General features: G+C 38.1%; 1 protein-coding gene across 2 annotated transcripts in view; it reads left to right on the top strand.

Annotated features, from left to right (window-relative positions):
- The window catches only part of KCNT2 (potassium sodium-activated channel subfamily T member 2), a 562,388-nt gene that overhangs the window by 157,793 nt on the left and 387,411 nt on the right, over positions 1 to 17,184 (top strand). For both annotated transcript variants that reach the window (XM_023549164.2, XM_064276485.1), the window contains exon 3: positions 2,230 to 2,329. In XM_023549164.2, the coding sequence (XP_023404932.1) occupies positions 2,230 to 2,329 (100 nt within the window). The remainder of the gene's footprint in view (positions 1 to 2,229; positions 2,330 to 17,184) is intronic.

The following is a 17,184-nucleotide window of genomic DNA, read 5'->3' on the forward strand; positions in this document are numbered from 1 at the left end:
GAACATTAGGAGAAAACTTTAAATGAAGCGTTCCAATATTTTAACTGTCAAGCACACCTAAAGCTTCCAGTTTGGAAAACAAACCCAAAACCCCATTGCCGTTGTGACCCTATAGAACAGAGTGGAACTACCCAATAGGGTTTCCAAGGAGTGGCTGGTGGATTCTAACTGCCAGCCTTTTGGTTAGCAGCCTGAGCTCTTAACCACTGTGACACCAAGGCTCTGGCACTTCTGACTGACCACAATTCGGAATCATGTACTGATTTAGTTGGGAGAGAGTTCAGTGGTTCCCAATCATGCCTAATAATGAGAAACATCTAGGATGCTCTGAAATAGATCCCCAGCATCCTTCCCTGGAAACTTTTAATCAGGAAGTGTAGGGTGAGATGCAGACTTTAAGCATCTCAATAATTCTTATCATCGGACAAATGTGGAAAACACTGGCATTTCAGGAGGACAAGAAATTGGAATAGTCACTGCCCTCCTCAGCCCGTTCAAGTTTGAAGTGCCAGAGACACTTACTGACTTCCATAATATCACATATTTGAAAATATATTAAAAGCCAATATATAGCTTTTCACGTGATTACTCTTAAAAAGACAACAAAGAATGCAGAGGTCTGTATTAGATTGGTATAGATTTTCAGCTCTGTGGATTTTAACCCCTAATCCTCTTGAGGATTTCTGTAGGGTTCAAAAAGAAAAGCCTGAATTGTGAGAAGGTACCTAAATACTGGCTACAGGAAATATTTCAATATTTAAGGTGCACTGGTTAGAGACTTCAGTGGCATGTTAGCTTCAGTGTTAAGGCTGGGACTAAGTAACGCCTTTCAAACCCGGTTGTTTAGAGTTTCCAAGGAAGCCGCACCAATAGATATTACTGAAAGAGGCCATATCTGAATAGTTTTCCTTGATTTCACTACCAACAATCTTATCCCTCCAGGCCCGAAAAGACAGATGCATTATTTTAATACTTCATCCATAGCCAGCTTGGACTAAGCAGTCATTTGAGGAGACCAGTGTCTATAAGCCCAGGGTAATTTCATTAATTATTTAAAAGACTGTACAAAGAATCTGACCCGTAAATTGTACCTAGCATTTTAATAGGAAAGCATAGGAAAAAACCACACAATTAAAAAGCATTCACTTCTTACTATTAATAAATGAAGGAGCCCCTGGTGGTGAAGTGGTTAAGCACTTGGCTGCTAGCTGAAAGGTCGGCAGTTCGAACCCACCTGCTGCTCCAAGGGAGAACGGTGTGTCAGTCTGCTTCTGTAAAGATTTACAGCCTTGGAAATCCTATGGGGAAATTCTGCTCTATCCTATAGGTTCGCTATGAGTCTGAATTGACATGATGGCAATAGGTTTGGTTTGAGTGGTTTTATTAAGAAATGTTACCTCAAGAACACTCACATTATAGTTGAGTAAAAAATTTTAAATAAGTGATATATTTCGTTTCTAGATTTTATTGAGTAATAATTATGAGAAGGCCTTTCTCAGAATTTAATTCATAATGCGTTAATCAGACACCATCTGATATTGCAGAAAGAGTAATGCTTCTTTTAATCAGACGTAAAGCATGTTTTGCTTAATCACCTTTCTTTGTCGTCATTAAGAATTACAGGCTGGATAACTGTGACTTAACGTAATTTAGAAGTTTCATATGTGGCAATCTTAATATTTCACTGATATTTAACTTGGAGTGAAAAGTCATGTTCAACTGGTTCAACTTAAAATCATAGAAACAACACGTGTGTGTGTTTCTGTGTGTGTGTGATCATAGGCTGTTATGATCTCCTTATTCTCAAATCTACAAGGTGCTCTGAAAGTACAAGATTTATAACTTAGTCTGTGAATTTGTAGCAGCTAAATTTCCTAGCTAGCTAAAATTGATTTACAAATTTATAGATGTGTAAAATAACTTAAAATTTTAAGGATATTTTACACAATTTTATTGGACATAAAATTTGTGGCTTCTGAATGTTCAAACTTAGACTTAGTGTATAATATCTATTGTTTGCATTTCATGTATTCTGTTAAAATTATTCTTTATTTCACTGTTTAGTTAATAAAATTCAGGTACCTAGAACTTCAGAGAGTTTAGACAATTATGGTATTGAACTTTCTAAACACAATTTAAGTGCTACGCTTAAGGTCGATATTTTTGACAATTCTTTTAGTCTTTTGTGAACTATGTTCAGATGAAAATCAAACTTTTGTTTGTTTGAAGGTTTAAGAATACGCCTGTTCAATTTTTCTCTCAAATTATTAAGCTGTTTATTATACATAATCCGAGTGCTACTGGAAAACCCTTCACAAGGAAATGAATGGTAAGGTATCTTTATTTGATCTTCACCATTGATCCATTGATTACTTTGAATTGTACTATGATTTTAAACTATGCTATATAGAATTCATTTTTTCAAGGATTTTTTTTTTTTTTTAGATGTGTGTCACAAATTAAATTGATGTAGATCTCAGGTAATACATGCATATGATGCTTGTGTTTTCTTTATAAGTGTCTCTATTTTAATGTTTGTCTGTTAGCGTAATGCTAATACTGGACACCAACTCATAAATCTTTTTTGCTTCTGTAAGTACTCCAATTGTTATCTTATTTTTGGGAAAATATGTATAACAAAACATGCGCCCATTCAGCATTTTCTACATGTACCGTTCAATGACATTGGTTATATTCTTCACATTGTGTCACCATTCTCGCTATCGCTACCCATGTTGTTTCGCCACCATTAATTTAGACTCTTTGTCCTTTAAACTTCTTCTTTGCTTTTTAGAGTTAACTGTTGTCAGTTTGATCACATGTAGATTATTTTGTTAAAAGAGCGCAATGCTCAAGGAGAACCTTCTTTACTAGTTGTGCTAAACTGCTGTTTATTAAAAAAAAAACTTCATAGGATAGTTTTGGCTGAAGTCTTAAAGATTGTTTCAGGGCAATAGATTTGTGGGTTCCCCTAGTCTCTACGGGTCTGGTAAATCTAGTTCCTATGAGAATTTGAAATTCTGTTCCATATTTTTCCTCTTCTTGATCAGGATCCATTTACTGGGTCCTCGATCAAAATGTTCAGTAATGGTAGCCGAGCACCATTCCATTCTTTTGGTCTCTTGGCAGTGGAGGTAGTTCATGGAGGCAAACATACCTGTAGTCCATTTCCTTCTTCAATTCCTGGGTCCCTTCTTTCTGTACTGTTTCAGGAAAATAGAGACCAATTGTAGTATCCTGCATGGCCACATGCAAGCTTTTAAGACCCCAGGGACTACTCATCGAACTAGGAGTTAGAACAGAGATTCTTAAAAGCAACATTAGGACAATTGACTAGACAGACCCTCAAAACCATGGTCCTACACCTTCAAACCAATAAAATTCACCCCATGAGATGTTCCGTTGTGCCTAAGCAGTATCAACAACTGCTGCCTCTCTTTTTATTATTATATTTTTGACTGCTGTTGTAAAATTATATATAATGCTATATCTGCCAATTCATCCTTTTTCTGGTGTACATCTTAGTGATACAAGTTACATTTGTCAAGTTGTGTAACCATTACCCCAGGTGATGCCAATTTTCCTATCACCATAAACAAAAGTTCACTACTTCCCAGAAATTAATTCCTTTTCTCTCTCCCGCCCCCATTCCTGGCAACCACTAATAACAGCTGGTGTCCATCTATTTATCTTTTCTTTCCATTTCATATAAATGAGTTTATATATTATTTGTCCTTTTGTGATTGACTTAGTTTACTCAGTGTAATGTTTTCGAGGTTCATCCGTGTTGTTGCATATATTGGGACTTCATTTCTTTTTAAAGCTGAGTAATGTTCCTTTGTATGTATGTACTACGCTTTGTTTATCCATTCTTTGTTGATGGGCACTTGGGTTGTTTCCACCTTTAAACTATTGTGAATAGTGTTCCAATGAACATCAGCGTACATAAGTAATTGTTTAAAATTGGTCAGTCGCTTTAAAAACCTGAAGGCTTTATTGTTCTTGATTTACATGTAGTCCCAAATGGTTTACACTACTCTGTGCCAGTTTTATAGGTATTTTTAGTTTTACTTGCATTATTTCTCTTGAATGGAGACTCTCAAGTACATATTGAAATGCCATCTAGCTGATGTCTCCGTTTCAGCCTGTGTAATTTTTTCTTGTTTGAATCAAACAGCCTTTTCCCCCCATTCATTATCATGTTCTATTTATTAAACTGGATTACTATTCTTTTATGGACTTTTAAGCTCTATCTTTTGCTAGAATCAGGTGGGAAGGGAACTGTGTGTGTAATGGCATGAATAATTTTTATGTCATCCCTGTCTTGGACCCCTGTCCAAGGTCCTAAATTTACAGAGTAGAAAACTTAAATTTGAGTACTTTTTTTCCGTGTAAAATGTTTACCTTAAAAAATTAAAAGAAAAGATCAAAGTAAAATGTAATATGAAGTCATAATATGCATTTAAATGAATTGCTTACTCTTCAGCTTATTTAGATAGTGAAATGATTCCGTATTTACTAAAGGGTTTGGAGATAAGTTACATATTAAAAAGTGAAGTTTTATAGTGTAACAATTTGATAATTATATATATTATTTATTTAATGAGCTATAATTATAGATCTGTCACTATATCTATATTTAATACATAAACATGTATGAGCCAAAGATCATTAAGAAGACAAGAAAGAAACAAAAAACCAAAATGAAGAGGCTCTGAAACTTGCTCTTGAACCTCGAGTAGCTAAAGCAAATGGAAGAAATGATGAAGTAAAAGAGCTGAATGGAAGATTTCAAGGGGGAGCTTGTGAAGACAAAGTAACATATCAAAATGTGGAAAGACCTGGAGAGGAGTTAGAAAATCAAAAGAGAAGAACAGTCTTGATATTTCTCAAGCTGAAAGGATTGAACTAAAAATTCAAGCCTTGAACTGCAATTTTGAAGGACTCTATGGACAAAATATTAAATGATGGAGGAAGCATAAATACCAGATGTAAGGAATACACAGAATCACTGTACAAAAAAGAATTGATCGATGTTTAACTATTTCAGGAGGTAGCATATAATCAAGAACCGGTGGTATTGAAGGAAGAAGTCCAAGCTGTACTGATGGTACTGGCAAAAAACAAAGCTCCAGGAATTGACAGAATAGCAATGGAGATTTTTCAACAAACAGATGTAGCACAGGAGGTGGTCACTCGTCTATGCCAAGAAATTTGGAAGACAGCTTCTGGCCAACCAACTGGAAGAGATTAATATTTGTGCCCATTACAAAGAAAGGTGATCCAAAAAAAATTGGAAATTATCAAACAATATCATTATTATCACATGCAAGTAAAATTTTGCTGCAGATCATTTAAAAGTGGTTGCAGTAGTACATTGACAGGGAATTCATGCTGATTCAAAATAAGACGTGGAATGATAATTGCTGATATCAGGGGGATCCTGGCTGAAAGCAGAGAATACCAGAAAGTTGTTTACCTGTGTTTTATTGACTTTACAAAGGCATTCAACTGTGTGGATCATAACAAATTATAGATAAAGTTGCAAAGAATGGGAATTTCAGAACACTTAATTGTGCTTATGAGGAACCTGTAAATAAGACCAAGAGGCAGTTGTTTGAACAGAGCAAAGGAATGCTGCATGGTTTAAAATCAAGAAAGATGTGCATCTAAGTTGCATCTTTTCACAGTACTTATTCAATCTGTATGCTGAACAAATAGTCCGAGAAGCTGGACTATGTATGAAAAAAAACACAGCATCGGGATTGGAGGAAGACTCATTAATAACCTTGGTTAGCTTGCTGAAAGTGAAGAGAACTTGAAGCACTTGCTAATGAAGATCGAAAACTACAACCTTCAGTACGGATTACACCTCAAGATAAAGAAAACAAAAATCCTTACAACTGGACCAATAAGCAACATCATGATAAATGGAGAAAAGATTAACATTGCCAAATATTTCATTTTACTTAGATCCACAATCAACACCTGTAGAACCAGCAGTCAGGAAATCAAAGGACATACTGCATTGGACAGATCTGCTGCAAAAGACCTCTTTAAAGTGTTCAAAAGCAAAGATGTCACTTTGAGGACTGAGGTGCACCTGACTCAAGCCATGGTGTTTTCAGTCTCCTGATACGCGTATCAAAGCTGGACAATGAATAAGGAAGACCAGAGAAGAATTGATGCCTTTCAGTTGTGGTGTTGGCAAAGAATATTTGAATATACCATGGAGTGCCAGAAGAACAAACAATTATGTCAAGGAAGAAGTACAGCCAGAGTGCTCCCTGGAAGCAAGGATGGTGAGACTTCATCTCACATTCTTCGGACATGTTATCAGGAGGGTCCAGTCCCTGGGGTTGCTAGAAGTCAGAACTGACTCTAGCGCACCTAACAGCAACATAACAACATGAACCGCTTTGTTAGAAGTGAAAATATAAGGATGAGAAGGAATATTTGCCATCCTGTGGTAATTTTCACTCTGTGAGAAAACTATATTTTGGTATTTTTGATATTTTTAAACATTGGGCTATTTGCACTCTCTGCCTTGAGATTGTCAGGACTAATCTTGTTATGGCTATGGCTTTTGTTATTGTTGTTCAGTGCCATTGAGTTGACTCTGACTCATAGCCACCCTATGTGAAAGAGTAAAACTGCCCCATAAGCTTTTCTTGGGTGTAGTCTTTACGGAAGCAGATCGCCAGGTCTTTCTCCTGTAGAGCCCCTGGGTTGGTTTGAACTGGCAACCTAGGGTTAGCTGCTGAGTGCTTACATATTGCGTCAACAGAACCAGGGCTCCTTTTTATGTCTTTTAGCCCTGTTAACTCAGTTACCACAGGAAGCCAGTGCCTTCCCACTCCTTTAAGCTCCAACTGCATATTCAGGTTTTCTATGTGAATTCTTACCCCACTGTGTTCAAACCTACCATGTTCAAGACCTAATACTCCGATTGACTCCTTCTGTGCTCTTCCACAGCTCAATGAATGACTGCTCATCCCTTCCCCAGCATATACAGATCCACCAGGAAATTCTGTCATTTCTATTTTCAGAACACATCAAGCATCCAATCTCTCCTAACTGCCAACAAACACTCTGGTATGAACCACCTTCTTCTCTCACCAGATTTCTGCAATAGCTCCCTAAACAGTCCTGCAAATTCTGCCTTTGTTTCCCTTCAGTTTATTCTTTTTTTATTATTGTAAAAATATAGATAACAACACACTTGTCAATTCAACATTTTTTCGTGTATACAATTCAGTGAGATCAATGACTTCATGTTGTGCAAACATCCCAGTATCCTTTGCCAAATTTCCCATCCCCACAAACAAAATTTCAATGCTTTCTAAGCAATAATCCCCTTCATTTCTCTTTCTTCTCACCCCTGGTAACCACTATTAAACTACGATCTCTATATACTCACCTATTCTAGGTACTTCATAGTAGTAAGCTCATACAATATTTGTCCTTTTGTGATTGACTTACTTCACTCAGCATTGTATTATCAAGGTTCATCCATGTTGTGGCATGAATCATGATTTCATTTCTCTTTATGGTAGAGTACATTGTATTTTGTACCATATTTGGTTTATACATTCATCTGTTAATAGGTATTTGGGTTGTTTCCAGCTTTTGATTCTTGTCAATAGTATTAGAGTGAACACTGGTATATGTGTATGTTTGCATCGTTGCTTTCAAGTCTCTTAGGTGTACACCTAAGAGTGGAATTTCTAGGTCTTACGGTAGCCGTATGTTTAACTTTTTGAGGAATCCGCGGTGCCTTTACCATTTTGTATTCCTGTCAGCAATGTATCAGCATTTTAATTTCTTTATATCCTCACCAACATTTGTTATTTTATGGTTTTCCTTTTTTTTTTAGTTTTAGTCATCCCAGTGGGAGTGAGATGGTATCTCATTGTGGTTTTGATTTCCATCTCTCTAAGGGATTCCTGGCAGTGCAGTGGTTAAGTGCTCAACTGCTAGCCAAAAATGTCAGCTGTTCAAACCCACCAGCCGCTCTGTGGGAGAAAGATGTAGCAGCCTGTTCTGTAAAGATTACAGCCTTGGAGACCCTCTGGGGCAGTTCTGCTCTGTCCTATAGGGTGACTATGAGTAGGAATCGACTCGAAAGCAATGGAGTTTAATGCCTAATGGTGCTGAGTATCTTCTCATGTACTTGTTGACCATTTGTATATCCTCTTTGTTGAAATGTCTATTCAGATATTTTGTTCTTTTTTCAGTTGGGTTGTTTGTCTTTTTCATGTTAAGTTTTACAAGTTCTTTATATATTCTGGCTATTAAATACTTACCACATATATACCAAAACCCAAACCCAAACCCAACCCATTGCTGTTGAGTTCGTTCTAACTCGTAGCGACCCCATCTGTTACAGAGTAGAAGTGCTCCATTGAGATTTTTTGCCTGTAATCTTTAGAGAAGCATATTTCCAGGGCTTTCTTCCATGGAACTAGTGAGTGTGTTTGAACCTCCAACCTTTAGGTTAGCAGCTGATTGCAAACTGTGAGCACCACCCATAATTTCCACCCCCCCCAATTTCTGCCAGTCTGTAGGGTTTCGTTTCACTTTGTTGACAAAGTCCTTTGACATGCAAACATTTTTAATTTTGATGAGATCCCATTTACCTATTTTGTGTTTTTTTGTTTGTGCTTTTTGTGTCATATCTAAGAATCTGTTTTTGAAGATGAAGTCCCAAAGCATTCCCCCTATGTTTTCTTCTAAGAATTTAATGATTTTAGGTCATACATTTGGGTCTCTGATCCATTTTGAGTTAGTTTTTTTGTGTGATTCTAACATCATTCATTTACATGTGAAAATCCAGTTGTCCTAGCAAGATTTATTAAAGATATTTTTCCCCCATTTGGTGTATTTAGCACCCTTGTTGAATTGACTGTAAGTGCGCATGCTGTGGACTCCCAGTTCTATTCCATTGGTCTATACCAGTACCAGGCTGTTTTGATTTCTGTAACTTTAATATGTTTTTAAATTGAGAAGTGAGAGTCCTCCTACTCTTTTCCTCTTTTTCAAGATTGCTTTCGCTCTTTGGGGCCATTTGCAATTTCATATAAATTTAAGAGTTGGTTTTCCAATTCTGTCAAAAAGGGTGTTGGAATTTTGATGGGGATTGCATTGAATTTATAGATTACCTTAGGTAGTATTGACATCTTGATAATACTAAGTCTTCCAAACCATTAGCATGGAATGCCCTTCTATTTATTTGTCATCTTTCATTTTTTTAGTAATATTTTAAAGTTTTCTGTATACAGGTCTTTCACTTCTCTAGTTAAATTAATTCCTAAGTATTTTATTCTTTTCAATGGGATTATAAATTGAATTATTTCCTTAACTTCCTTTTCAGATTGCTCATTGGTGATGTATAAAAATTCTACAGATTTTTGTGCATTTACCCTGTATCCTGTTACTTTACTGAATTCATTCTTTAACTCTAATAGCTTTCTTGTGGTCAATTTATTCATAACGTAACAGCCAGTATTCCTTTGAACTTGTAAGTATGATCTTGACAAGGCTCTGCTCTAAATGCCAATGACCATACAGCCTGTAAGAAGCCCTGTTATGTCTTTAACTTCACCTCTTATTACTCATCTCGTACCCATTCTGCTGCAGTCAGACTGGCCACCTCTCTGTTCCCGCATCTTGCTAAATACACTGCCAGCCCGGGGACTTTGCACTTACTGTTGCCTTTGCTCAAATTCCCTTCCAGCAGGTAGCTGAAGGCACACTTTCTCAGATCTTTACTGTAAATTATAATTTCAGTAATGCCTTTATCTAAATATCCCATTTAAAATTGTAATATTCTCACAAGACTCCCTTTTCTCTTTTTATTTTTCTCTATTGTCTTTATCTCTTTCACATATTCTACATATTTTTCTTTTTTTTCTTTGTGTGTATATGTCATGTGTGTTAGGATGTGTACTCCATGGGGCATAGGTTGTTGTCTGAATCCCAGGGCCTGACACAAAGTAGGCACTCAAAAGTCATTTGCTAAATAAAAGAGTAAATAAAGGTCCCTTGTAATAAATAAACAAACAAACAAACAAACAAACAAACAAATAAATAAATAAAAGCAGGATTTTTTTTTATTGTGCTTTAAGTGAAAGTTAACTAACCAAGTCAGTCTCTCATACAAAAACTTATATACACATTGCTATCTACTCCCAGTTGCTCTCCCTCTAATTAGGCAGCATACTCCTTCCTTCCAGTTTCTGTTTTCGTGTCAATTCAGCCAGCTTCTGACCCCCTCTGCCCTCTCATCTCCCCTCCAGACAGAAGCTCCTCACAAAGTCTCATGTGTCTACTTGATCCAAGATGCTCACTCTTCGCTAGTATCATTTTCTATCCCATAGTCCAGTCCAATCCCTATCTGAAGAGTTGGCTTTGGGCTTGGTTTCTATCTTGGGCTAACAGAAGGTCTGGGGACCATGACCTCTGGGATCCTTCTGGTCTTAGTCAGACCATTAAGTCTGGTCTTTTTATGAGAATTTGGGGTCTGCATCCCACTGTTCTCCTGCTTCCTCAGAGTTCTCTGTTGTGTTCCCTGTCAGGGCAGTCATCGGTTGTAGCTGGGTACCCTTTAGTTCTTCTGTTCTCAGGCTGATGTAGTCTCTGGTTTATGTGGCCCTGTCTCTTGGACTCATAATTACCTTGTGTCTTTGGTGTTCTTCATTCTCCTTTGATCCAGGTGGGTTGAGACCAACTGATGCATTTTAGATGGCCACTTGGTAGTGTTTAAGACCCCAGACACCTCTCTCCAAAGTGGGATGCAGAATGTTTTCTTAATAGATTTTATTATGCCAACTGACTTAGATGTCCCCTGAAACCATGGTCCCCAAACCTCTGCCCTGTCAAATTTTTATGTACCTCACGGCACCAGCCTCCTACGCCAGCCAGGCTGACTACTTGAAGTAACTTAAACATACTGTATTCTCTCTTGTCTTGGACCTTGGAACATTCTGCTTCTTCTTTATGGAATCTGTCTTCCAGTCCTGCTCCTTACTGCTCATCCGTTTTGACTTTCTTTAGGACTCCAGGGCCTTTAGAATAACACTTTCTTGGATAATGGTATGTCTGAAACTCTTCCCTGACATCAATCCCTATAGCTCAGTTACACTCTGAGATAGGAGGGGTTTCTGCATTACTCCCAGGCACCTGTGTATACTTCTGTCACAACACCTAACGCGTTGCCCTGGTCATGTTTTTGTCTTCCCTGTACCCTCATGAAGGGCAAGGGCCTTTGTAGCTCTCTTGCTTAGTATAGGATTTGGTGGGTCAGTAAATGTTGTCGAATGAATGGAAGTATGCTGAACAGTTTTATTGATAGTGTAGTACAATCAAGAAAGACTGAAGACTACTGCCTGGAGATGTCAGTGCACTTTACATGTATTACATTTTTCTATGTGTTATTAAATATGGTGCATGTTACAAATCTTTCTTAAAACTTAGCAGGACTGTTATAAATTTTGCTGGTTTATAAATTATATGTACATTAGCCAGATCTGAAAATCATAAAATGAGACCTGATAGGATCCTCCTAAGGGTGAGAGGGCACTGTACGGTGATAGGAGAGTAAAATTGTATTATTTGAAACCATTATGAGGAAAAGATTTCCTCCAATTAACTTCTATACAATATTACTAAGAATGTTCAGCTGTAATTATAGAGGATATACATTTGAAAAATCAGATTATTGTAATTAAAGACATAATAAAATAACTTATGGCTCCATTTGAATGCAATGTTCTGTTCAGTGCCTAATGTCAATGCAGGATTGGTTAATGAAAAACAGAAGTGGTCTTTATGGGCACAGGCCCTATTTTAAAATAATGAGGCTATTTCAGCAAAGAGATTTATTTAATTATAGCCTGTGACATAACAAAGCTGCAGGTTATTGTGCTGCTTTGCTTTATTTTTAAGCCCCTTTTGCTAGTCATAACCAACATGATGATGTTGTTAAGGATGGACAGACTTAAGGAAATGAAAATAATTTTACCGTTAAACGTACAAAATTGGGCAAATGGCAAGCTGTGATGTCCACATAGTCTGTAGAAGATGATTTAAAGGTATAAGCTGAGGAAGCACACCCCCAGCACGTAGTTTATCAATGACATTGAGAGATGAGACATCAGTGTGGACTAACTGCCTCCTGGTGCTGTCAGTTCTTCACTATGTGGCAACACTTAGACATCCTTTTCCACTTTTTATGTTCACAAATGATTATAATTTTTTATCATCAGATGATAGAGACAAAGATAAGAAGCATATGAATGTGCTTATACTTTATGGTATTTGTACTGTACCACCAGTGTCAAAAATGTTCAGGTGATATTCAACTTCTAAAGATTTTCTTCCTTAGTAGGGTAACAACTGTTAAAAGAAGACATTCAGTCGTGATAATATTTAATAACTAAAAGCAGTGAACAGCATCATGTTACAGCTTTTAAGCATGCTTTTCTTCTCTCAATAATATTGGTTACCCTATAAATTAATGTGGATGGGTGCCTGGGTAGGGTGCAAACTGTTTACATATTCAGCTAATAATGAAAAGGTTGGAGATTCCAGTCTACCCAGAGGTGCCTTTAAAGAAAGGCCTGGCAGCCTACTTACAGAAATTCAGTCATTGAGAACCCTCTGGAGCAAAGTTCTACACTGACACACAGGGGGTCGCCATGAGTCAGAATTGGCAAGTTTTTTTTTTAATAGAGTAGCCAAGGGATCCACAAATAATTTTAAATTTCAAAAAACACTTTTTGTTTACTAAGTAAAGTCTAGGGCTGGTGCTGTTGATCAGTGGGTAGTGATGATTTGCACACTTACGCACACAAAAAAAAAACATGGTAAGGACAGTGTTATATGCAAGCCACTTGAATTTCCTGGCTGTGTGCTGACCTAAGAACTCAGAGTTCTTTATGTGTAGCTTTCAGAAAGAGGAGAGCATGGAGAAGGCTCACGCACTTCTTAAAGGTTTTGACCAACAAACAAGAAACAGCATTTTCACTGGCATTTCATACTTAGATCTCATGCGAGAATCAGCCACGCCATCATACCTGGACACAAAGCTGAAAAACGGAGTCACTGGTTGGAGAGTTCCTTTCTGGACTCTACTCTGTACCATGAAGAGAGAGCATGGGTGCCGATAGAACCGTCTCTGACACAGCCACTATTTGTCTGCTGGGAAGACTCTTAATGTCCATTCTCTCAAAGGGTCAGTGCTGAATCCCCTTCCGAACAACACCCATGACAGTGTGTTATCTAACCAGTTATTTAATATTTTCAGTGTTTTGAACAGATTAAATTATTGCAAAATTCTCTTACTATATTGGGGAAGCTGTAATTTCTATACTTCAGTATCCTGGTCACTTTGTGTTTCCACAGGTATTGTCCTTCTTAAAATGGGGCCTATTAATGTACTTAGTACCTCATTCTCAGTATGCGTTATGGTTCTGAGAGCTTTACAGTTTACCTCACTGATTTAGAATATTGTATTTCTCTTAATATAGTAGAGTATTGGATTAGCTTTTGTGGAGGGCTGTAAACGATGGATTCATCTTGAGTTTGTGACCTACAGATCATTTCCTATGAATTCTGTCCCACATGTTGTCCTTATTAAATTCATGTGAGTGTTTACCAAATGCTTTATTGTACTACTTAACATGTTCACAACCTTACCCCCACCCTCTCTGCCAAAGCTGGTCTGAGCCTTTCAGCAGCTACTTTTCTACCCTCAGGAGAGGCTATAAGTAAGTGTGCTATAAAAAGTGGCTGAGGCTATGTATCATCAACTTTCTATGTTCAACTCCTGTCTTCCTTTCCATTGTTTGGTATGGTTCTTCCAGTTTACATAATGCTTCATACATGAATTTTATCTTTAAACCAGATTCTAATTCTGGATGATCGAATGTTATGAAATTTTATTATTTGTGTTTTGTTCTTATATTTGTTTTTTATATTTTTAAAGAGCAAAATTTGTTTTTTATGATACAATCAATGTTTCATGCTTATTACAAATTAAGTCTCAACACGTCTGTCAGTTTGTTGTACTGTGGTGGCTTGCATGTTGCTGTGATGCTGGGGACTCTGCCACTGGTATTTCAAATACCAGAAAAGAAAGAAAAGACCAAAATGGATGTCAGAAGAGACTCTGAAACTTGCTCTCCAACATAGAGTAGCCAAAACAAACTAAAGAAATGATGAAATAAAAGAGTTGAACAGAAGATTTCAAAGGGCAGATCGAGAAGATACAGTAATATAATGAAACGTACAAAATCTTGGAGTTAGAACACCAAAAGGTAAGAGCAGGCTCAGGGTTTCACAAGCTGAAAGACATGAAGAAAAAATTCAAGCCTTGAGTTGCAATATTGAAGGATTCTAGGGGGACAATATTGAACAATGCAGGGAGCATCAAAAGAAGATGGAAAAAATACACAGAGTCACTGTATCAAAAAGAATTGGTTGAAGTTCAGCCATTTCAGGAGGTAGCATACGATCAGGAATTGATGGTACTGAAGGAAGAATTCCAAGCTTCTCTGAAGGGAATGGCGAAAACAAGGCTCCGGGCATTGATGGAATACCAATAGAGATGGGCGCTGGAAGTGCTTATTCATCTATTTCAAGAAATTTGGAAGACAGCTTCCTGGTCAACCAGCTGGAAGAGATCCGTATTTGTGCCAATGCCAAAGAAAGGTGATCCAATGGAATGTAGAAATTATCAAATAATATCATCACTACCACACAGAAGTAAAATTTTGATGAAGATCTTTCAAAAATGGTTGCAGCAGTGCATTGACAGGGAACTGCCAGAAATTCAAGCTGAATTCAAAAGAGGAATACCATTGGTGATGTCAGGTGGTTGTTGGCTGACAGCAAAGAATACCAGCAAGATGTTTATCTCTGTTTTACTGACTATGCAAAGGGATTTGACTCTGTGACTCATAACAAATTATGGATAACATTTGCAAGAATGGAAATTCCAGAGTACTTAATTGCGCCCATGAAGACCCTGTATATAGGCCAAGAGGCAGGTGTTCGAACAAAACAAAGGAATACTGTGTGATTTAAAGTCAGGAAAGGTGTACATCAGGGTTTTATTCTTTCACCATACTTATTTAATCTATGATGAGCAAATAATTCTAGAAGTTGGACTATATGAAGAAGAATGTGGTATCAGGATTGGAGGAAGACAAATTAACAACCTAGGATATGCAGATGACACAACCTTGCTTGCTGAAAATGAAGAGGACTTGAAGCATTTAATGGTGAAGATCAAAGACTACAGCGTTCAGTATGGATTGCTTCTCAACATAAAGAAATAAAAAGTCCTCACAACTGGATCAATAAGCAACATCATGATGGAGAAAATATTGAAGTAGTTATGGATTTCATTTTACTTGAATCCATAATCATTGCACTTGGAAGCAGCAGTCAAGAAGTCAGAAAATTAGGAGGTGAAGCCAAGATGGCAAAATAGGCAGATGCTTCCGGGGAGCCCTCTTTGCAACAAAGAGCTGGAAGTAACAAATGAAACGAGTATATTTGTGACAAGCTGGGAGCCCTGAGCTTCAAAGGCAAGCTTAGAAAATGAACTGAGGGGCAGGGGAAGGAAGAGACCCTTCACAAGCAGAGAGGAGTTACTGGACCTGAATTGTGGGGAGCCCTCAGGCACCATTCCTGGAGGGGCAGCAGTGGTGGGCTAGTGCTAGCCTTAGGCTACAGTTTCCTGAGGGAAAAGCAACCAGCCACACAGCGTACTCACAGCTCTGGAACCAGAGAAGAACAGCGCTCTCAGCAAAAGCTAAGTATTTGAATATATTTTACCATGCCCCCCATCCCCAAGCTGGCTTTAGCGGCTGAATTCCCTGGGCCTGAGATAGGCACTGCTTAGCACCTAGAGCCGTCCTCCTGGCCTTGGGGAAGGAAAAAATTTGTAATTGTGGGAAAAGATAATTTACTAGCTCCACTAACCGGGGGAGCTTGGGACAGAAGCGGCTCCTGTCAGGGCATAAAAAGTCCACGGACTTTGAGCACCTTTCCGTTCCGCATGGACCTGTGTGGACCTATTTCAGGAGACTAGGCCCTTGTTGGAAGACTCCAACCATTTCTGCTGTGTGGTGGAGAGGTGGATGTTTGATGTTTGACATTGCATATGAAACACGGTTCTCACCTACCCACATCAGGGACCTAAGGACTCATAGCTCCACTAAGGTCACCCAGCCAGCCGTGACAGGGGTCCAAAGATAACTGGTACCTCTCAGTCCTTACAACCAAAAACTTTGGGTGCCCATGGTCCATCTGCAGAACCCACCCACCTGCACGCTCTAGGAAACAGGGATGCACTTTTCTCAGAGACACTCGGGGGTTGGTTCTCAGTCCCCTGCCTTGGTCAGAGCATGACCCCCTGCTGCAATCAGATACCGGTATATACGCCAATCACTCCTGCCCCTCTAAGACTGTAGGACAGAGCCTATACCACACACTTGATGAGCAGCTACCTGGAAATCTAAGCTGAATTCATACAAGAAAACTGAAAGGACTCCTACACTGATATACCTGATAACAGCTCTAGCCATCTGGCGGACAGGACATCAGAGCTCCAAAGGCTAAAATAATCAAGCTAGCTCACTCAAGCAACCCATAGGGGTATACCAAAACAAAACAAAGCGAGAAGCTACAACACAGTAAGCAAGCATAAACGAATACAATAACTTATAGATGGCTCACAGACAACAGTCAATATCAAGTCACATAAAGAAACAGACCATGATCACCTCAACGGGCTCTCAAAACAAAGAATCCAGAGATCTTCTAGATGAAAGTGCCTTCCTGGAGTTACCAGAGCCAGAATACAGAAGTTTAATATACAGAACCTTTCAAGACATCAGGAAGGAAATGAGGCAATATGCAGAACAAGCCAAGGAACACACAGATAAAGCAACTGAAGAAATTAGAAAGATTATTTAGGAACATAATGAAAAGTTTAGAAAGCTGGAAAAATCCATAGACAGCAATCAGAAATTCAGAAGATTAACAATAAAATTACGAAATAGACAACTTGATAGAAAGTCAGAGGAGCGGAATTGAGCAAGTAGAAGCTAGAATTTCTGAACTCGAAGATAAATCACTTGGCACTAACATATTTGAAGAAAAATTAGATAAAAG

This window comes from Loxodonta africana, chromosome 25, assembly GCF_030014295.1.
Source record: "Loxodonta africana isolate mLoxAfr1 chromosome 25, mLoxAfr1.hap2, whole genome shotgun sequence".
Lineage (NCBI taxonomy): Eukaryota > Metazoa > Chordata > Mammalia > Proboscidea > Elephantidae > Loxodonta > Loxodonta africana.